The sequence below is a fragment of the Anser cygnoides genome, chromosome 2, assembly GCF_040182565.1.
Source record: "Anser cygnoides isolate HZ-2024a breed goose chromosome 2, Taihu_goose_T2T_genome, whole genome shotgun sequence".
Taxonomy (NCBI): Eukaryota; Metazoa; Chordata; class Aves; order Anseriformes; family Anatidae; genus Anser; species Anser cygnoides.
In genome coordinates this window covers 10,676,055-10,699,219 of record NC_089874.1, presented here as the reverse complement: position 1 = coordinate 10,699,219, position 23,165 = coordinate 10,676,055, and the positions used below count along the sequence as shown (strand labels likewise).

Below are 23,165 nucleotides of genomic sequence, written 5' to 3'. Positions count from 1 at the left end.
CCAGCTCTCTCAGCCTGTCTTTACAGAAGAGGTGCTCAAGCCCCTTGATCAACTTTATGGCCCTCCTCTGGACCCACTCTAACAGCCCCACATCCTTCTTGTGCTGGGGGCCCCAGACCTGGACGCAGGACTCTAAGTGGGGCCTCACAAGGGCAGAGCAGAGGGGGACAATCCCCTCCCTCCCCTGCTGGCCAACCCTCTTCTGATGCAGCCCAGGATGCAGTTGGCCTTCTGGGCTACAAGTGTGCACTGCTGGCTCATGTTGAGATTTTTGTCCACCAGAACCCCCAAGTCCTTCTCTGCAGGGCTGCTCTCAGTGAGTTCTTCTCCCAGTCTGTGCTCATGTCTGGGATTGCCCCTACCCAGGTGCAGCACCTTGCACTTGGACTCGTTGAACCTCATTAGGTTCACATGGGCACACTTTTCTGGCTTGTCCAGGTCCCTTTGGATGCCATCCCTTCCTTCTATTGTATCAACTGCACCACTCAGCTTGGTGTCATCTGCAAACTTGCTGAAGGTGCACTCGATCTATGTCATTGATAAAGATACTAAACAGCACCAGTCCCAGGACAAGTGAGCATTTATTGTAAGGTGAAAACAGTAGAGCACCATTTCTGTGTAGCCAAGTTCAACACGGAGCAGATCAGCCTACACTAGGCTGTCCAGCCACGTCCATTAGCAGGAGGACTGTGTAACCTAGCACATCTCCCCCGCCCCAGCTCCCCTGCTCCCACCCTGACCCCAGCCCCACCGCCACGTTCCTCAGCCTCCTGCACCCCACACCCCCCAAAACCCCACCCAGGCACGAGAAAGAAAGCGAACACGCCATGTTTCGTTTGTCTTTTTGCTTTAATCTCCTGGATTTCACACACACAACCCCGCACCAGGGCGGGAGAACCAAACCCCGCTTCTACAAAGCGGACCCGCTGCCCGCCATAGCAGCTGCCCCGTCAGCCCAGCACCGTGCCCGCCCTGAGGTGACGGTGGGGAGGGGGGGGGGGGGGAGGAAGGAGCGCGGCTCTCGCGAGACGTGAGCTCGGCGCCGCCCGCCCGCGCCCAACGGCCGCCGCGGGACGATTCGAACCCGGCAGCGGAGCGCGCGCGGCGGGGCCCGGCCCGGCGTCACCTCAGCGTGTGTGGGGCCGTGCCCGGAGCCCCCCGTCCCCCCGTCCCCTGCCGCTCCGGCCCCCCGACCTGCCCTGCGTGGGACAGCGGTGCCGGTAAGGGGGGAGCGGGGCACTCACCCGGCCGGCAGGAGAGGGGGGGAGCGCGGGCGGGATGGAGGGAGCGCTGCGGTGAGGAGGTTAAGCTCCTGGTGCTGGCCTGTCTCCCGGGGTCGTCGCTTGACAGGGGGAAAGGGGAGAAAGTTGTGGTGTTTTGCGGCCCGTCAGAGCTTTTCAGGCGGGTGAATGTTGCCGGCTGGAAGGACGGCCAGGTAGATGCCCTGTTCAGCAAGGCTCGTTCTGGGAACGCCGTCCTTGTTAAAAAGTGGAAGTATCAACCAAAACAGTCTTCTAAGTCTGCTTTTCACACTTTCTTAATTAATAAAAAGTGAGTTAATACGTACAAGTAGGGCAGCCTAGTACAGTTACAAATCTAAATGTTGATTCCGGTAACTGCAGTAAGCTGTGGGGACATGTTTTTTTCATAACCACGTAGATAAAGCTGTATATAAATATATGCTTATATACTATTCACTGAGACCGTAAATGATTATGTTTTGAGACACAGTGCTTTTCCCTAACTTAATATATGTTTCTTTTTCTTTTTTTTTTTTCTTATAAAACAAGGTGAAACAAGACCACAATGAAACGTGAAGCGTTTTTGCAAGTTGTGTCTAAAGAGTCGATTGAAGACTTCTTGCGTTTTACTCAGATTCCTGTAAGTAAGCCATGGTACACATACATGACTAATGAGATCTAAGGTCTGCTGTCAGTGCTCAGATTTTTGTGGCATAGCGGCAGAAACTGTTTTTCTGGTATCTGCAAATGTGCGAGAATAATTGTCATAGGAAAGAACTTCCTATGGCACTTAATGGAACATATAAAGGTGTGGAACCTGAAATTTCGCTGTGTCACAGCCCAGCTGATATTCCTAACAGTTGCTTGTTCCATGTGCAGTTTGCATTTTTAAGATAATGATTTATACTATAGTAATACTAAAAAAAAAAAAAGTTAATCTATGAAAGTGTCATTGTCTTGCTGTGTAAGGAATATGAGCTCATACACAAACACAGCAGAGGTATGCTTCACCAGCGCTTAATCATTCATTTGATAACTTAAGTTGTATAAACGTTCTTGAGTCCATGTGTAATTGTACTTGGTACTTCTTTCTACCACTGAACATCTTAGAGATGTGAGCAATTGCTGGCTCTAAGTTCAGTGTGGAGAGAAGCGTGAGGAAGAAAAAGCAAATACACTGGAATTTACGAATTAAAAGTTCAGTGTCGCTTCTTGTATATGCTGTTTCCTTAAGAAAATTGCATTGTGGTGTTTGCTGCTATGTTTCGATCTGCTGTTAAGACATAAGCTATTTCTCCTAATCATCTTTTGCTAGCCGTAGTGAATGGTATTGTCAGGTTAGTTTCTTGAGCTTTCTCTGTAGCAGCCTCTCTATTCTTATATTATAAACCACATATTACAAAGAGGGGATCTTCAGGTTAGTTCTGCTTTGCTATATCGAAAGCTAGAGGTGTGGGATGTTTTTAAGAATTAGTTTTTTTTCATGCCTTCAAGGACCTTGTCAGATAATGTCTCTAACTTTTTTTTTAAGTGGGGAATCTTTTTCTTATTCTGTTTCTCTTGTCCTCATTTTCCCAGCATCAGCACCTATCTACCTACCTTTTATCATCTTAATTTAGATGTTTAAAAAGATCTGTGTGTTATTTTATTGATAAGACTATTCAGTTTCAACTGACGTCACTTGATTTGGGTTTTTGCTAATCTAATCGGTATTTTCTTAATGTTACCTGTATCAAGATAGAGTAAGTTGATAAGCTGACTTCTGTGTCCACAGAGATGCAAATGAATATACTAATGTAGCCTAGATAATAAATCTCTCGTTTCTACAGTAGAGGTCATGTACCATGTAACAAGCCTAGGCTTGTATGTCTCCCAAACGTCACTGAACCTCTTTTTCTAACTAATTTGCTGATTTTTCATTTGCACTCCTGTGTGTAATTATAGATGACAGCATTATTAACAAATTGCCATTGTTTGAAATCTCCTTCCCGTTTTTTCCAAATCTAAACACTTTAATAAGAAACTGTTCCATTTAGGATAACACACAGTACTTTCAAGATTTTGTTTTTATTGACTTTGGTCATCTTGTTTCTGTCATCTTCATCTCACCCACTGATCTATCTTAATGTATCTTCATCTTTTTAGTTTTAAAATTTTGTTTTATCATCGTAATGTTTTTCATCACCAATGCATAAGCGTTATCTTGCAAGAGATTTCAGCTGTGTGTCTTTATTGCTTATGAAACTTAATGCCTTTACCAAAGGAGAGCCTACCTTTTATTATTGTACAGAAGTAACTAGTTGGCTTATCCATTCACCACAACTTACTAGTCTGTATCCTTTTTGTTTCTAGACTACAGTTCCACTCCCATCAGCCTAACTCTTGCCAATATTTCTGGAAACTGTGTATCAGCAGCTGTAATGAGTATATTGGTTAAAATTGTCTTATGATTTCATAGCGTAAGGAAATTTGACTTTCCAGATTACTTTCTGATTGTTAAAGAGATTTGAGTTACACTGTTCATTTTCCTTCCAAACCTTTTTTGACGAAGGGTGTGTGTTTAACCACATCTTATCTTAGGATGAGGACCCTCACTTTAGGATCTTCCTTAAATAATTCTTGACTGATTTTCTGGAGGAGGCTGTGGTAGTGTATTCTGTCCTTTAGAAGTGTATGTGTATGGCATGAAGGGGAAAGACTAGTTAGAGCCTCACTGCTTTCCATAGTTTTCATGTTATAATTATCCTCTGCTTTTTCTACCTATTTAGTGCTATAGCCTCAGAATTTACTTTTTAAATTTTTTTTTAATGTTCTGTTCTTAGTGTTGCTACTGCTTTAAATGTCTCTCATTTCTCCCCTCCTGCTTTAACTTTCCATTTCCATCTTCCCATTGCTTTGTTTCATTCGAAGCTTTTAAAATTCCAGGGTTTTGATACTTTTCCTTTGTGATTTGCTTTGAACTTTTCACACTTCTTTGTTTTTAGAAGATTGCTATTCTATATTATGGTGCTATTTATCAAAGTCGTTATCAGGCGCTGTTAAATTTCTCCACTAAGTCCTGTTCCAATTCAAGAAAGCACAGTATTTCTAAGAGAGGAGAGCATGAATCAGATATGACTAGCATACAATGGCATCCTTTTCCCTCAAAGGTTTTGTAATAATTCTATCATATCATCCCAGAGAAAGATCAGAAAGCTCTAGTCTTATTATGGATCTGTTCTTTTTGTTCAAAACGCTACAATCTTAATATCCTGTCTTCTGGGTTTGTTTGAAGTGAAGGGCTGAAGAACTCCCTGTGCAGCCTTTGGTTTATTGTATTTGTTTCCAACTGTAGAATAGAATAGAAATTCTGCTATAAATATGTAAAAGGATCTTTCTTCTCATGGCCTTCTGGGAACCTTCTAACACTTACTGCTGCTTCTTTCATTATTTCCTATTTTTCTTTTTACCTTCAACATTTTTCTTTTTGAATCTTGTTTTTTAATGCATCTGCAAACTAAAAATATTTTTATTACTGGATCATGGACGTTTTGCCTCTTTTCTCCAAAGCATTCTTAATCCTATAAACCTTCACGTCGGTATTGCAAATTACATTTCAGAAATTACTAGTACTTCCTTTTGGCTGTGTCTGTTTATTTTTCTAGTCTGTTTTTCCTTCTTTCCTTTTCTCTGTGTGTTCCCTTTCCTAGCAGGCTGCCCACCCTTTCTTCATGGTTACAGGCTCTTTGCATCTCTAAGGTAAATTTTTCTAGTAAGTTTCTTCAAAATCATCCAGACCAGTCTCCTAGTAAAACGGATATTCCATGTAATTCATCCTTTAAGTAATTAAATGGGTCAAAGATGGTAACATTAGGAGATTGTGCTACCTTTCTTCTTGGAACTCTAGTTTCATTCACGTGTGACCATTTGAGGAGGATTGCCTATACATAGAGTTACAACTGAAAATGTGTTTGAAGATGCTGGCAGAAATTATACATATGATGGGGGGGGGGCTCTGTCCAAAGAGTCCTGTGTCTCAGCAAAAATCCCTTCCCTCCTCCGACTGGATCCACAAGGCTAAAGAAGAGGGTTTGATATGGTGACCACTGACTCAACTGACCAAATTCCAAACTGGTCTCTTATTAAGACTGGTCATGGCTTTCCGGTCAGAAGAGCTTAAGAGCCCAGGAAGCCTGGGGTTGATGTGCTCAGGAGTTACTTTTGATAGAGGGCCTTTAAAATAGTGCAGTATACACAGCGCTGCTTTATGCGGTTTGTGCTCCAACATCTGTAGTGCCGTCCTCCTGACTCTTACGTTTCAAGTCCTTGCATGAGGTTTTCCTTTCAGCAGCTGTCATCGGTCTATATTTAAGATAGCAGAGATATGATCAGTGAATGTAATTTTGTGTGGTTGTTAGCTTCTTAGCTAAGGATATGGAATTGTCTTCATTAGGAAAGAAGTGCTTGGAACACGAGAGACAGAATTTGATGTTGCAGAGAGATGATTTATGTTTAGTAATGTTGCTATGAAGAGCTAAAGACTGAAGTCTTTAGAAAGCCACCCTTGTATCATGATAAACTTAAGCAGCAGGAATTTCATGTGCTATTTTTAAAGAAATAAATCTTATGGAAGGCTTTTTGTCTCTGTAACTGCAAAGGAATGGAAAGTAATCCTTTATGTCAAGAAAGGTGTTAATTTTAGGAAATGAAATAATGAAAAATAAGCCTCAAAACTGATGTGGAGTTGTAATATCTTCTGACTGCTTCACAGAAAAATACATTTGATCCTTTTGACTTGAATGAACTACTTCAAGAATTGCCAAGAAAACAAAAAGAAATACTATGGGAGAAGCTGACACACCTGTTGAAGGAGACCTTGGTGGAGAAACCTGTGGAAACATGGCAGATGATTGAAGATGATGAAAATAATGATTGCATGGACGTTGACGTAGTTCCAGAAATGGTAACAATACTGTAAAATAGCAATATGATAGCTATTTCATATTCACTTGGGAAATAAAATGGAATATTTTCATAGCATCTCTAAACATGGAAGGGTTATCAAACAAGGTCGGTTCCTGACGTCTTCCTGCCACGTTCATAACTGACCTTTTAATTACCGTGCTTGGATTAAACTGAAGTTATGATTGGACTACACTATAGAAGATTATATCTGCTGATGATTTTGATTATCAAAGATAGGACTTGGTTTGGGCAAAACTTCAGTGGTTGTTTTGTATGTTTTATTTCAGTAAACAAACGCTGATCTCTGATGTGCCTTAAATATCTGGCGTATACTATAAAAAATCACTACCTGTTTTAGTATGTCAATTTATTGAATTAAGACTGTGAAATCTAGATTTCAGTGCTCCTCCCCCAGATTATATTTGGTTTATACAGAATTATCCTAACTCTGACCCTCGTTTACTGCTTCTGCACTGCAGTTCATGAACTCTCTAGAATACTGGAGGGAAAGGTTTATTTAATTTTAGAGGGAAAAAAAAGTTCAGAGTGGAAATCACCTGGGAGACCTAGAGGCTTGTAGGAAATCATCATATGTGCAGGGACTTCACATACAAGTAGACACATTTACCTGGATCTAAAGTCACTGGTCAAATCAGTCAGGAGATCTTGCATTTACACAAGACCCTTTCTAGCTCTGGAATGGGTGTCTGTCTGAGTTGTTTTGTTGCAGATGAAGTTTTTTTTTTTTTTTTTGTTTTTTTAATGGAGGAGTGGATACATGTGTACAATCAGCAAGTTATCTCCTAGCTGGACCTGACAGTTTTTCTCGATTTTTTTTTTGTAAAGGATGTACTTTAAAAACTATGCTTTCGCCTCTTCTTGATAGACTTTAGGTGCCAGTATACTCTTTGTTCAAAACAGAAACTTAATAGCAATTCAGCTTTGCTCTCTGTTGCTAAGGTTGATTTCTTGTCATAATTTTCTTCTGAATATAAATAAACTGCAGAATTGTTTCCTCGACATTGCTTTCTTTCAGAAACAAACTGTAGCTGTGATCCAAGGAGTGACAGCTGTCGTTACTGCTTCCATACCCGCAGTGGATGAAACTGTAAACTACAAAGTTCTTCTAGAATGTGCTTTCATATTGAATGGTGCGTACTTGTCTGTTATACCGTACGTCGTTATAATGGCTTTTAGCAGATGGGTGTACTAGGCTTTTTGTTTGACCCGAGTGGTCTTTGGAAAAAAAAAATTCAAGGACAAAGTTGCTACTGATGTAAGTTCTAATTTATGAAACAAACTTAAGGGAGCATTAAAAATCAGTTACACAACCTAAAACTTGGAACTTAAATAGTTTTCTTTCCCCCCCATCTGTTCACCCAACTTTACTTATTCTGTGGCTTATAGCATTTTGAAGGCAAAATGAGATTCCACTGTTACTGATCCAAAAACTTGGCCAAAACCTTAAAATTAACCAAGCCGCCTAAATACCTACAGTAAGAATAAGCCGTTAAGATGTGTAACTGTGACAACAGCTGGTATATATTGTGAGGTATGCTTAGCGTACTAAGAGACTAGCGTTTTAAATGAATAATATCATTCATTGCAATAAATAATTACTTTATTCCTGTTGTAGGTATTCTTCCTGCGTTACCTGAATCTGAAAAAAGCCTACAGGGCGCCATCCAACGTATGTGTGAAATGTGGTGGGAGAAAGAACTGGAAGGGAAGGAGCAGCTAGGGAAAACTGTATTTATTATATTGCTAAGAAAAAGCCTGAATAAAGCTGCTACGGTATGTGAAGCTATATTGAACTTTAAATTATTAGTGAATATTCCAAGAAAGATCCTCTCCAAAATACATTTTTTTTCAAGTTAATTTGTTTTCCATGTCTTAGTGCTTCTCAGTTAATGAAACCTGTGATACCATATTTGTCACAAATTGTCTTTTTGGGGTTGCTTGCATAAACCACATACTAAAATGTTACCTTCCCTGGAATGAACTTTAAAGATTTTTTGGCATCAGTTTCTCAAGAGAACAGTTTGTTTTACAACCATTTTTTTTCTTCACTAATTTGTAAAGTCCAGTGACAAGGGTTTGAGTAGCAATTGGCTCTTTTTTAATTCAGGTTTTAAGTGGTACCCTCCGTGACTCATAAGAGACTTCTTAAATGGGAAGCTTCATTTTCTGTTACTCTTCATCTCTCTACAAATATTTTTTTCTAGCTTATTTCTCAATTGATAGACTGATTTTTTTTTTTTCCCCATGTATTAGTTACTTAGAGCAATGTGACATATCTTTTGCACTAACCCAATAAATATCTCTGTTACTTGTTCCTTCCTTTTATTTTTCCATGTTAACTGCTTTCATTGTTTAAAGATTTAGAAGTGGAATGATGCAGTTTGCATGAAATACCAGCTTTCTGTACTCGAGCATGTCTTCAGTTGCTGAAAGTCAGTATTACTGCAGTTACACATTTTTGAAATCTTTTCCCAATGATAGCAGTGAAAGTAAATTAATGTTCATAGTTTTGCAATCTGGAAACCTTCTGTCTTTAACAGTGCATTTTAAATTCTTTAAATAATTCTTCACGTTAAAGGTATACCTACGCCACTGTAATGTGGGCTTTTTTTCTCTGTCAGGGTGCAGATGTAATTCGTCTCTGGAATCTACATCAGACACTGTTGTGCTTTGATTATGATTCAGAGGACAGTAATGAAGTCAAGGACTTGTTGCTTCAGTGTTTTATGAGTGTAAGACACATTAAAAAAGAAGAGGTAAGCAAAATTTTATCCTGCTCTGCTTTTCTTCTGTCAGTGGTCTTTGGTTACTTTTAACAGTTTTGCATTAAGCCTTTTGACTGATAAGTTCTGACATAAAGTCAACGATGCTGGGGCTGTTATCAGACTTTTTGCTATTTTTTCTGTCTCCAAATAGGAATGCTCTGGTTTTTGATTTTGGGGTGGTTTATTTTGTTTTTCAAAAGTTTAATGCAGGAGGGAGGTGAAATAACATTTGCTCCTCCTAATTTTTCTTCTGATTATTCCTAAGTAAGTAATGTTGCTGAGCATTAATGACAGATTTACTGAGTTTGAGGTTGGACGGCACCCCTGGAGATCATCTTGTCTAACACTCCTGCTCAAAGCAGTCAGCTCGAGCAGGTTGCTTAGGGTCATATCCAGTTGCATTTCTGAACATCTGCAAGGATGGAGACCTTATAGTCTCTCTGGCAACATGTTACAATATTTGATCACCCTTACAGTTAAACAAACAAAAACCTATTTAAAATAATTTCCTGTATTTCATCTTGTGCCTTTTGCATCTTGCCCTGTCACTGAATACCACTGAGAGGAACACAGTCTGGTGTACCAGCTGCTCCTTCCAGTTTTGAATTACCTGCAAAATTGCTGAGCATGTACTTCTGTGTCACTAATGAACACGTTAAACAGTGTTAGTCCAGTATCACAGAATGGCTTGGGTTGGAAGGGACCTTAAAGATGATCTAATTCCACCCCCGTGCCACGGGCAGGGACACCTCCCACCAGACCAGGTTGCTCAAAGTCCATCCAGCCTGGCCTTGAACACCTCCAGGGATGGGGCATCCACAGCTTCTCTGGGCAACCTGTGCCTGCACCTCACCAGCTTCTGAGTAAAGAGTTTCTTCTTTATATCTAATCTAAACCTACTCTCTTTGTCGACCGCACCACGCAACTTGGTGTCATCAGCAAACTTGCTGAGGGTGTGCTCAGTGCCCCTGTCCCTGTCACCAACAAAGATGTTAAACAGCGCCAGTCCCAATACTGACCCCTGAGGAATACCACTCGTTACTGATCTCCACCTGGACTTTGAGCTGTTGACCACAACTTTTTGAGTGTGACCATCCGGCCAATTGAGGCTCTGGGGTACACCACTAGTGGCTTGTTGCCCACTGGACTTCTTGTTCTGAGCTAATGTTCAAACATGTGCAGGGGAATGCATGTGTCATCTTCTGAAAATGCTGCTGCAGGACAGGTTTGTTTGTTTGTTTCTGTCCTCGTCTTCCATTTGGAAAATATCTAGCAGCCTTAGTGCTGTGGTCAAGTGTTGCCACATTCAGGGAAGTTTTTTTTTTTTTTATCATCTCAGGAAGCTTTTCCAGTCAGTGCTGTATTTTGCCATCACTTATTTCACCTTTGCAATTTCTTCAGTGATCTGTCTAATGGGAGTCTTATTTTAGTAGGAAATGAATTCTTACTCCTCTATTTATCTGGCAGGTCACTTTCCATGCTTGAGGAAACCACTTCCTAGCCCAAAATACAAGGGGAACCAAAACCTATCCTGGAAGACTCTGAGATAGAGTTCAGTTAAATTGTGTCTACAACCAATTTAGGTATCTATGTGGGAGCCAAATCACTTCAAGTCCTGGGAAGGATTTAATTGCTTAAGCATAAGTAAATGACCAATGCTACATTAAATGACCTAAGTTCTTTCAGACATCCATGTGGGACTGGCACATAAAATACAGGGTCTGTTGTAGATCTCTGCTTTCTGGAAAACCCCCTGAATGTTTAAAATTGTTTTGTGTTTAGGCGGCGGCAAAGTGCCCCAGTCAATGGAGTCAACAGAACATTTCATCTTCATAAAGCAGTTACTTGACAACCGATCACCTGAATCACTCTCCAGGCAATTAATATTCTGGAGACTTAAACATCCAAATTTAGATGTCTCAGTTTGTCAACCACAACTCAATTACAATATGTGAACTGCCCGTACAGTTTCGGAACGGTGACTGTCTGGGATTTCTCTAGCTCTGCAGACAGGAGATTTAGTGTCTTGCAATTCAAAGTATCAAAACCATTGTCATGTTGCTGTGAAACTACTGTGCTTCAGTTGCAAATCCTTCTGTTTGGGGGTCTTGCATCCTGAGTACGGTTTCAGTGCCACCCAGCTCATGCATATTCTCTAGTCTCCCTGTCTGGGTCATTTTGCTAATGATAGGTTTCTTGTAGCAACATGTCTAACACACCCTCAGCATCTCTGCTGTACCTTTGTCTTAACTTCTGTGTCTAAAATGCTAATAGTCGTAGCTAATATCAGCATGATGTCTGAATCGCCTATCAGGTCTTATATTCTCTTAAAGATTTATTGCTTGCAGGCTTGTTCTACAGTTCATAACAAAAGTATTCCTCGTTCTTTCTGGAGTGTGCATCCAGGGTATAACTCCATCACAGCTTAATGAGATGTAATTCCAGTTGCAATGATCCTGTGTTACCATGGGCTAGCATTCCTGTTTTCCCCTCTGCAGCATGAATGCTCATGCAGCTATGTGATGAGTTCATTCAAAGAGGTAGCTGATCAGTTTTCTTCCTAGGCAGATTGTCAGCTAGATAAATTGCTTTGAGTGGTTTATCGTATGCAAGGATGAAGAGAATGGGAGGGTCAGGAATATGGTATCCTGACTTTTAGACCAGACTAGACTGATACAGAATTGCACATTTATGCTTCATTGCAAGATCAGGGAGTTCAGTTTTTCTGCCTTCCATGACCGTGCTATTCAACACGAAGTAATATTTCTCACAGGCTTATTATAAGACTGCATTACTGGAGTGAGCCTCTGAATTTATCTGTGTGGAATTTATGAAGCCATTCTTGTTCAGGTGGGGTTTCCAATCAGCTGGAGAGCCCTGCAGAGCATCTATTACTGTGTTTTAGAGGTAGGCCTGTTCTCTTGTCTTCCTTGCTAACCTTGTGTGTGTAAATGCAAGTGCCAAAGTCACAAAGTATTATGGCCGCAAGCACAGCAGTATGAGGTGCTCTGCACCGTGTTGATGGGCTAACCCCAAAGATGGCAAGTTCACAGTCTTACTCACCTATCACCCTTTTACCTCTCAGGATACCGAGGATGCTGATGGCGATAATCAATTCAGGTCCATTGATCACAATCGGCAGGTTTGATTAGAGTCATTCACTATTGTTCTCATGATCAGGGTCAGTCTGTTGAGATCACAGGAAAAAGGAATTGGACAGAGCTGAATACAAATTTCTGTTGGATGCTTTCGTCACTTCAGGGGGTTCAAAGCTACTTTGTGCCTTTTCTTTATCTTTCTGCCAAGATTGCAGAAGATGAGAAGAGTTTGAGTATGGCCTAACCTTTGCCTTGTTGAGGTAGGAGCAGTAGGTCAAGACTCCCTTAACTTTTCAGTTTGACAAGGATGTTGATGGGAGTGTACCACTGGGACTCCAATAACTGTATTAGACCACCAAAGTTGGAGATGAGTGGCTTTTTTTTATTTTTATCCGGTGTTTTTCTTTCTTGGTAGAAGCATCTCTTGTTTGACAACAGAAAGGATTCTATCAGACTCGTTGACAAGAATCATGACGTTGTATTTAGCCTTTTAGGTCTTCATTTTAATGATCTTCTGCATGACTTCTTGACCTGCAGGCATTTAAGCCATCATTTCCACTAAAGAAGTTTCTGCCTGTATTCTTCCTTCCCTCTGTCCCTACTCGATAATGTTGTAGGTGCCTGGCGTTATCAGCCTTGTTTGAGCCTCTGTTTTCTCATGGGTCTTGACATACCTGTTGGTTATGCTCTGAATGGAAGAGTCTTTGAACTTTATTATTGCGTCTTATGAGTTTTCCTGCTTTATTTTGTCTAGAAAAGTACAAAGGACCTCTGCAATTGTCTGACTTGCTCTTATATATGATCAGACTTCTCAGAGTCTCAGAAGCTGGATACTTTCATTCTAGGATGACACAGAGCTTGGTTGCCTATATAGATATCATATGAAGTTCTAGTTCCATTGGCAGCTCTTGCTGAGTCCAGAAGAGCAAGGGTTTATTTCTACTCTCCACTGCCTTCCACTTCCCTTTTCTTGCAAAAAGTTTTCTTGCTTATGAAAGTTGTCATTATGACTTCTAAGTTGCTAAAAGGAAAGAAAACCTAATTCAGAAAAAAACTTTTATTCTGCTTTTATGAATTAAAGCATCACCAGGAGGCTGGTAATATTACCTTCTATAAGACAATATGAAAGGAATTGTCCCTTGCTAATCACAGCACTTATTTTCCTCAGTGGCCCAGCTGTTCTGTGCTTTTGTTCAAAATTATTTCTGTATCTAATGCTGGAAGAGTTGTCATGTTATCTTATCTGTACCTTCGCCAGCATTACAGTGTCAGCCCAAAATGATGCTGCACTTGACAGAGCTCTGATGACTCTTGATGTGAGGTTCTTGAGCTGCACAGTCCCTTATCATTATAGAATACTACCTGAAGTCAGTCTAGAACAGAGAACAGACTGGACATTGGAAAAGAAGACAGGCAGATACACAATCTACATATGTATTTGTTTCACATTTCTCTTCAGTGGAGTAACAGCAATACTTGAACTAGGTTTAAAAATTAAGAATCGTTACTGTTGAAGTGGCTCTTAAACTCGGTGTTCCTCTAGGGTCTGACTTCCATTTTATATTCGTTTGTTTACTTTTATGTTTTTCCTCCCTTTTCCTCTACCAACAGGGAAGAAGATTCTTGAGCTTTTTGTTCAGCTGGAATGTCAACTTCATTAAAATGATACATGGAACTGTTAAAAACCAATTACAGTTTTTTCCAAGGTATGCATCACAGTTACAGTTCTTAATGATCTTTAGGAGCTTGGCTAAAATTTTGTTTGTCTCAAGCTGAAAAACCTAGTATGTTGATTAAAAAATATATCAGCATCCAGAGACCTTCAAATCTGCTGAATATAAGTACCATATTGTTTCAGCAACTCCATTTAATTGTTGCTTTGTACATGCCTGTATATACAATTATAGGTGTAGTAAAGTGCTTTTTTAGCATTAGCTAAAGCAAATGATTTTTACTTAAAATGCGCTGCATTACTTGCAAAGTTGATGTTAGAGAACTGCAGGTCTGTTCCTGCTTCTGCAAGGTGTTGTTATTTTTCCTGTTAACAACCTCTGATTTAGTATGGTAAGATTCTAACGAGAGACAGTCTAAATAAGAAATAACTTGTAGGATCATAGCCTGAGAGCTTGATTGATGGGTGAAAAGCATGGATTTTTTTCCTTTTGATTATTCAGAGAAATGTTATGTAGGTTATTCTTTGTATTAAAATTAGAGGCTTTCTAATGCTTTCAGTTAAAATAATTTGTGTATGCATTTGTAAACAAGTTAAGGCATTCATTAAGAGATTAAAATATCTGTGCTAAGTTTTGACTTTCCTACTGTAAGAGATTTCTTTTTTTAAGTGCTTGGGTTCATTAATTGACAATTAACTTTGTTTTTCTGTAATTATCAGTGTAGACTTTCAAGATATTTACTTCCTCTAAAACTAATGTTGATTCACGGAACTGAGAATAATAATGGTACTAAGCAAAAACTTCATGCTATTACTTTTATGAGTTGTACATAGGATGCTTTTTTGATAGTGTTTCCCATATGTTAATACAGATCGTTAATGGAATACATTTCAGAAGTTTACTTCAGAGCATGGAAGAAGGTGTCAGGAGAAGCTTTAGAGGTATTACTATGCTTGAAATTTTGTTTGGATAACTCTGCATTTTAACATGGGGAGATTATATGAATTTTCAACCTAGGAAAGGTTCCTAAGCAAGCCTCAAGGAATCCTTTCCGTAAGGAAATGGCCTCTTCAGCATTGCCAAGGAATAAGGAAGTCATGCTGTGAATGTTTAGCCACTGTGATTGGCTTGGTTGTACTTAAGCACCTTTAATTCTGCTGCTGAAATTTTTTATACAATTATGCACGTTCATTTATTTTTTTTTTTTGTAAACACAGTAGTTAGCTGAGATACTGAAACACTTACTCAGTATGTGCTGGGCTACATATTTGATAGCTTAAATATTTACCAAGTTTTTGTAGATTTCCGTGGGAATGATCAAAAGTGTAATTACAGCATCACAGCAAAGCCCCAGTCAAATTTCCACTCCAGTGCTTATAATTGTTTTCTTGTGTGTTAACAGTAGCATGTATGTGTTTTTACTGTAGATACTTGAACATAATTGTATTCAGGATTTCATGCATCATGGAATTCATCTTCCCAGAAGCTCTTCTGTTCATTCTAAAGTTAGAGAGGTAAGATCCTATAAAGCATGACATGAACTAGTAGCATCAAACTCAGATCATAAGCATACAGTAGAAATTTTCCATTTCCAGCTGAAATACTGTTCTGGGTCTGGCTGGGATGGAAATAATTTTATTCATAGCAGCCCATATGGTGCTGTGGTTTGGTGTTTGTTGACTAAAACAGTGTTTTAGCTGTTGCTGAGCAGTGCTTGCGTGGTGTCCTGGCTATCATTTTCCTCAGTGCTGCCTCCCTAGCAAGTAGGCTCAGGGTGAGCAAGAAGTTGGAAGGGGACACAGCTGACCCAAACAGACCAAATGGATATTACATTCCCTGTAGTGCCATGCTCAACAATAAAAAATGAGGGAAAGGGGATTTTGAGAAGGCAGCCATTTCTTGGAGACTGGTAGGGCATTGGTCTGGTAGTGGAAAGTGAGCGATTGCATTTGCATCACTTTTTTTCTTTTTTAAACCTCTCTTTCATTCCCTTATTAAACTGTCTTTATCTTGACCCACCAGTTTTCTTGCTTCTGTTCTTTTCCTCATTCCACCAGGAGGGGAGTGAGTGAGCAGTTGTGTAGCGCTTAGCTGGAGACTGGTGTCAACCCACCATAAATACTTATCTGAAAAGTAGTATATTCTGAAAGACAGATCATTAGAACAAATTTTAAGAGGAATTTGCACCAGCAAATTAATGATCAGCATTAAGAGGAGATTGCACCAGATTTCCGTGCCAAAGTTGAATAAGAAGCTTTTTAAGACAAGGCACTCATATCTGATCTATACCTTCTCACTTCCCGTGCTTTCCCCCAAATATGTAGAAGCTAGAGTGCATAGTATGTGCAGTAAACAGCTTGATATACCAGTATATTTATCCTGTCTCATATCTAGTGGGTTCCCTTGTCCCCTGACTCAATGTATTTCAAGTAAACAGAAAACTAGTATAAGCATCCTATGTTTTATCAGTACAAGACATGTTCAGCCATTAAGGCATAGAAGTGTAGGTGTTAACTAATGTATCTGTTACCAGTGCTTGGTAGCACTGTGTCAAGAAAAAATAAGGGTCTGTGTGCCAGTTTTTTTTCCCCTACTGTTGGTTAGAGTTATCTGCCGCTAGTGATGTTGTATAAAAAGGCAGAAAAGGACTAAGTACATGGTCCAGCAAGTGTAACCAGTTTTGGTTGCCCCCAAGGAAATGAAATGCCTAATAATTTGAGAGCAACAACTGTTTTAAACTGTTTTACAGACTGTAGAAGGAAGGTCTCTCATTCACAGGAAGCTGTGCCTATCCCTTCCATGAATTTGACTCATTGATGCTCTTGTTTCAATATTATTTACAGAACTAGCTTTTTTTTTTTTTTTTTTAACTTAATTCACGTTTTTATTATTAGCCAGTACTTGGAATACAGTGCTCAGAATTACTGTGGTTTTTTTTTGCTTTTGACCTAAAACATTACAGCAACAAGCAAAAAGAGATACTTTTTTATATGTATATGTAACATTATATATGTTATATATATATATATATATATATATAACAGAGATTATTTTAAATATACATATAAAACAACACAGAATGAGTACCCATTCAGCAACTTCATAGTCTGTTGGTGAGTAGGAGCTCAGTCAGTATTTTTCAGGAACTTAAGCCAGAATGCCTACTTTTATAAAAGGTTATCAATGTTCAGTGGTAATGCCAAATCCACATATGAGAAGGGGAAAGTCCTGTTCCCCTACTGTTTATTCATGGCTGCACAGCTCTGCACAGAATTGCTTCTGTTGCAATGTTGATGCATTGAAAATAGTTTTTCATTTTCTAATATAAGTTTCAGATTTTTCCAAGAATATGAAAATAAAGTTATTTCAACAGCTATATTAAGAATGTACGGTATTAAACATACAGATTTTACAAAGTTCAAGTTTAGAATTTTGATGGAGTAGGATTTTGACAGGGCATTTCATTTTATTGAAAATCAGAGAAGCTTATGATCTTGAAAGAGGACAGTGATGTAAATAAATCTCTTGAATTGTGGGGGTGGGCAGGAGTCTTGGAATAAATTTGTAATGCTTCCCATTCTTTTTCAGTATGCAAGAATTTAATTTAAAATGATCCTTTAGAGTACAGTAGTTCCTGTAACAAATAAAAGTGCAAACAAAAAAACAGTTATTCACTTGAGCAATGTTTAGGCTACTTTATTGAAAGAACAGTAGATTTACAAAAAAAGAAGGGGGAAGGCAACAGGTAGAACCCTCCATCATGAATTCAAATTTCTGATTATATCTGTTTGTCAAATATCTGACATTCACTGTTCTCCTAATGAAATCTATTGCAACACAGTAGTGATTTGCCATTAATTCTGGCAAGATTAGATTAGACTTTCTTGAATACAAATAATAGTCACATAGCCTCTTATAAATAACATCATGTCTTAATTTAAATTCATCTGAAAGCCAGGAAAAAGTATTCTTCCACTATAGCATTGTTTCCGTAGATCTGATTCACAGACTTCCCAGTCTAGCTGTAGTTGGGATTACCTGAATTATTCAAGGTTGACACTGGAGGGGCCTTCTTTTCAAAACGCCCAGTGTATGCATATCATACAAACATACCAAGCTACATGATGTCCTTTCTCTTATTCTGCCCTGGTCTTCTACTTAACTTCTTTGCCTGCATAGTTCAGGTATAGTAGAGGCTTTAGGTGACTAAGCACTGTTCCAACTCACAAGGGGTGGTGCTTCTTGATTTTCATCAGTGTAATCATATGTATTACATCTGTAGATTTCTGTTTGGATAATTCTATTTAACAAATAGCATTCCTTTGTTCTTATCAGAGAAATGGGTTCATTTGTTTGTAGTTGATATTTACATTGTTGCAAAGTATTTCTGCCAATTAGTTTAAACAAATGACAAGTTTTTTACTTAAAAAAAAAAAAAAGGCTCCTGCAAAGTTGACTCTCTAGCTATGCTTGTCATTCTTATGTGTAGATCTTTATATAAGTTTATTGAATATAATGAATAAATAATGGTGTTTACTAGATCTATTTTTTTTATTATTTTTGTGTCTCTTTAATAAAATATAGTGTCAGTTGATGTGTCTAGTTATATCATGTCCCTTAGCGTGGAAAACTCATTGGTCTTAAGTAAAGGATGAGGCAACTCCACCCCTGCACACTCCCATTCTTGAACGTATATAGCAGCGTACGAAATATTTGTGGTCTTTTTGTTTTTGTCAGATGCTGAGTTATTTTCATAAACAAAGTAAAGTTCGTCAAGGAGTTGAAGAAATGCTCTATCGATTGTACCAACCTATCCTTTGGAGAGCACTGAGGGTAATTATCCTTTTCAGAATATAAGGCTATCTTTCTCCAGCTATTAAATTTTGGATCCCTCCCATGTCTTGTTTTTAATAATATACGTGTGTGTGTGCATATATATAAAATACATGCATATATATTCATAATTTTCATATTACTAATGGATCCATCACTAGAACAAAGTTTTTTTAGTTTGCTTCTGTCATTTTTTGTTATTTTTTTCCTGTTGTGTTCTACATTGACAGCTTCTGTATAGGGAGCAAAGAACTTTTAGCTGAGAAGATAACAGACATATCAAGTAGGTCATAGAGAATTTGCTTTAATATAGCAAAATAGTCCAACTATTGTGAACATAGACTTCAAAAAGGTACAGGGAGGATATTCAAAAATTGAATACAGCAATTATATGAATCATGTAATGATTCAGTACAAGGAAGGATTGTGCATTCCAGATGATTCAATACCTTATTTGTGATAGGTGAAAGGAAATATGTGACTGAACATCAAAATTTGGGTGTTGATTTTTGGTTAGGCCACTGTTTTGCTTTTGTATAGTTAATTTTGCTCATAGTACTGCTGAAGTATTTACCATTTTTAGAGAACCATTGCTGTGACTCAGAAACACCAGTACTTTAAGATACAGAACTTAGCCTGGAAGCTTATAGTTGTTCCTAGTAGTGTGGATTCCTCTCCCAAGCTTGAAATGTCAGTTTAATTTTAGATAACCAGTTTGATGCTCCTATTTTAGCCAGTGTACAAACCCCTAATTTAATATAGTGAGGAACAAATCTTGTTCTGGAACACTGGTTATATAAAAGAAAGAACTCATAAAGGGGCCTCTTTACCCCTCCTTCCTTGCAAAAAGGAAAACTACTTCAGTTATAACAATAAGTATTCATGATGAAACTACTTGTATTCCTCTCTAAGTCTTTAAACTGAGAATGGATGTTTGTAATACATAGTTCTGTTTTCCCTAATTGTTTGTTTTGCAGATACTTAGCACAAGCTTGCTTTGTGGCTTTTATTTACACGCATTTATAGGCCTTTATGCAACCTTAAGTTTTTATAATATAAACCCTTATGTAACTTTATCTGTATTCACATGTTTATTATGAAAAGTAATCCTTACGTGCAAAGATAGCAGAAACAGTTGTGCAGTGGTTGATTATTCTTTAACCAAAAAGTGTATGTTTATTGTGAGATAAGTAGTGATTAAGCTATTTCGTAGCAAACTCAAAAAGTCAAGAACCGTTCGTCTAGGAACTCAAGCTGTTCAAGAAAGTGATTTCTTTAAAGGGGTGTTTTTAAATTTTTTTTTATATCATCATACACTTTAACTTTGACTGGTGAAAAATAGTGTTTTAAATAATGGGAAGTGAATTTTAGGACTTGTAAGATCAGATGAAACTTACAAGAAAGCTCTGAAAATAAACTGAACAAAAAAATTAAAATACTGCTTAAAAAGATTGTCAGTTCCTCAAAGTAGTACGAGCATAGAGGTAAAGAAACATTTTTTTAAAAAATCATTTGAATAACTGAAGGCTCCTCTTAAGTGGAAGAGTCACTGTGAAATAAAATAGTCCTAGGTTCTACCCAGGCATCTACTCTATTAAACTGAAGGCATTTATTCTATTAAAAACTTAAATATGCAAAGACATTAGGGATAAATTCCAATTAATTGAAGGAAGGAATTTAAAATGTGGGTACCCAGTTCAGAATTAAAATGAGCTTAATGGAATTCAGTGTGATGTAGTTTATCAAAATTGACTTTTTGGAATGGCCATGGTAGACAATATCTAGGATGCTGTACAAAAAGAGGGTTTAAGTTAATTTTCGTATGAAATATTAGTGTAGAAGAGCTATTTCACCCTTAATTCACATACTAACTTGTTCCTTAACAGAAATCCTCAATATAGACAAACTTGTAATTGAAAGATTTTCTGCATCTTTGTAGGACTTTATTAAGATTTATAATCTTTCCACTTTTAGCCTGTTTATATTATCCATGATAAAATCAAGTAAAGCACAAGTCCTTAACTAAAGAATGTATAGATGGGCTTTACTTACTTGGACGGTATTAAATTTAGAATTGCTATTAATTTTGTTGGCCTTCAAAAATTTTGTTGGCTTTTTTCTTTTTTTTTTTCTACCTGGTGATGAGACAACTCCCTCTCCACCCCCAATGAGGATCAATTCAGAAGGGAAATACAAAATAAATTGTAAATAAAGTAATTGTGATTTCCTGGTTTTACTTGGCATTAGTTTCTTTAGTTCTAAATATTACATGGTTATACACTTTTTTTTCTTATCCCTGCCTTTTGTCTGAATAATTCTTATGACAAGGGAAGAAGAAAATAGAATGATTATAGCAGGATGTTCCCTGAACTATCTCTTATCTTGTTCCAAAGATTAAGCCTACTTTGCTTGTTTCATTAGATTCTCTCTATGTATGCTTTATTTTTTTTTTAATTGGACCCAAAATCTGAACAGAATTTTTCCTTCTCTCTTCCTTCCAAGAGAAGTGAGCACAGGCTTTTATCAGACTACTGTCTTTGATAAATAAAATATTCTCTGGTGGTTATATTTCAGGTTTCTTCCTGAGATGCATTAGGTTTCATCTTTTCTTCATTTCCTTGACTGCTCTGTGTTTACTATCATTTATGAGTCCACAGAGCCAATTATTTTTCACTGGTTGTCTAAATATACACTTATTTCATTTTTCTTTACATTTGGGGCTCTACAGCCAGCAAAATGTGTAGTGTAACGCCCTGAAAATGATTACAAATGATAAAATGTCTGAGAGTTATGAGGCTTGCTTTAGAATTTTGATGAGCTGACTGCAACTCAAAAAACACGGTCCTACTACTTACGTGCACAGATGCAGAACTGAATATGTTTATGTTGGATAAGTTATCCTCCAGGCTTGCTGGTACTTAGTTTCTAAATGCTGTTTTCTTGAAGAAATAGGCTTGAGCTTTTCAATTAAATTTCCTTTCTCTGTGTAAGCTTAATAGTAAAAGCTGTGCTTGAATTCAAGATTCCTGTATTCCGAAGAGCAGCTTTAAGCCCAAGTATGTATGTCAGGTGACCAAGAGAAATCCCAACTGCTTTTAATTTATTCAGCATTACAGAAAGCAGAAGGGCTCAGACTGTGACTCTTCAGGATCATTAAAGTTGATAATGCTTTGAGAGCTTATTGTACTACTAGCTTGGGATTTACTGAATGGGTAGAAATGTAAAGTGTAAAAAAAAAATCCTGTTACTATAACTTCTTCCATATATTCAAAAGCTAATCTATCCCACCTACTCCATTAGAAATACGAGATTGCTAGAAGGGTTTAGAGAGCAGTATTTCCAAGGATATGCTTTTCAATACTAGGTCTGTACTTACTGAAAATATACTTTTTCCTTCATTCTAACAGGCTAGAAACTCAGAAGTTCGATCAAATGCAGCATTTTTGTTTATTGATGCTTTTCCTGTCCGTGATCCTAGTTTTAACATTGAAGAGATGGACAACGAAATTCAGAAACAATTTGAAGAACTTTTTGTAAGTTTTAATGAAGCTGAAATGCTGAAAACTAACTAAAAATAACATTGGTATAATTAAAACATATGGAATTTTAGGATAGTATTCATAGGAAATACTGGAATGCAGAAAAAAAAGAAAAATAGGCTAATATTTCAACTGTCTGTAATATGTTGACAACAGACAACATTGATCCATTTTGACTCTGAAGAGGAAATATTTGGCATTATTTATTAGCCTGTGAATGAAGAATGCTCTTGAAAGACTAGATGCATGAGCAATGATCTTGATCCTTACTTAACCTAGGATTGGTGGAGAGAGCTTTATGTTTAATTAGTAAAGATTCAATGGAAGTTTAGTACTGTATTGCTAGCTATTTCTGAAATGAAGTACAACAGAAAAAAAACAAATCTGTCATACAGCAGTGGATTTGCAATAATGCTTGTACTCACATTGTTCTTGTGTTTGTTATAGAATCTCTTAGAAGATCCTTATCCAGTTGTCCGTTCTACAGGGATACTTGGAGTTAGTCAGATAACATCCAAATATTGGGAGATGATTCCTCCAACAATTCTTGCTGATCTTTTAAAAAAACTAATTGTAGAGCTGGCATGTGATGTAACATCTGCTGATGTTCGATGCTCTGTTTTTAAAGTAAGTCTTTTTTCTAAATTTAAAATCGTGATTGTCATTTCTACATTTCACCTGAAGCAAAAGTTTCTAGGATAAGCCACTTTTAGGCGAGGATGCTACTTATTCTGCAAAATGACAGTTGCAATAAAGTTCCTAGTACAAGCAAATTCTGCGCACACTTTGTAAGTCACATAATAAGAACGAACAAAATGTCTTCCAGAATGATGTCTGTCTGGCTTTGTGAATCCCAGTCACTTTGCATTTCTACTCTGATATTCTTTGTACTTTGTTTGTACCTGGTAACTTAGTCGTTTTAGCTATTAGAAGTTATGCTTAGTATGCAGGCAGGTTCTGGTACGTTTCTGCGTCACTAGTTTTAACGTATCCCTAGAGAAATTCCCTAAGTTATATTTCCACTTAAAATTTTGTGCATGTGTCAATTAAT

At 37.9% G+C, this 23,165-nt stretch overlaps 1 protein-coding gene across 3 annotated transcripts in view; it reads left to right on the top strand.

The window, feature by feature from the left end:
* Nucleotides 1-1,036: 1,036 nt before the first annotated feature.
* NCAPG2 (non-SMC condensin II complex subunit G2) overlaps nucleotides 1,037-23,165 on the top strand; it is a 48,131-nt gene continuing 26,002 nt past the window's right edge. For 2 of the 3 annotated variants that reach the window (XM_013185766.3, XM_013185764.3), the window contains exons 1-12: nucleotides 1,038-1,220; nucleotides 1,791-1,881; nucleotides 5,992-6,183; nucleotides 7,222-7,336; nucleotides 7,822-7,979; nucleotides 8,828-8,962; nucleotides 13,681-13,775; nucleotides 14,614-14,683; nucleotides 15,170-15,256; nucleotides 18,480-18,575; nucleotides 21,983-22,108; nucleotides 22,562-22,741. In XM_013185766.3, coding sequence (XP_013041220.3) covers nucleotides 1,807-1,881; nucleotides 5,992-6,183; nucleotides 7,222-7,336; nucleotides 7,822-7,979; nucleotides 8,828-8,962; nucleotides 13,681-13,775; nucleotides 14,614-14,683; nucleotides 15,170-15,256; nucleotides 18,480-18,575; nucleotides 21,983-22,108; nucleotides 22,562-22,741 — 1,329 coding nt within the window. In that variant the 5' untranslated portion in view covers nucleotides 1,038-1,220; nucleotides 1,791-1,806. Of the gene's footprint in view, nucleotides 1,221-1,790; nucleotides 1,882-5,991; nucleotides 6,184-7,221; nucleotides 7,337-7,821; nucleotides 7,980-8,827; nucleotides 8,963-13,680; nucleotides 13,776-14,613; nucleotides 14,684-15,169; nucleotides 15,257-18,479; nucleotides 18,576-21,982; nucleotides 22,109-22,561; nucleotides 22,742-23,165 lie in introns of all 3 variants that reach the window. The other variant, XM_066991448.1, reaches the window with a different exon arrangement.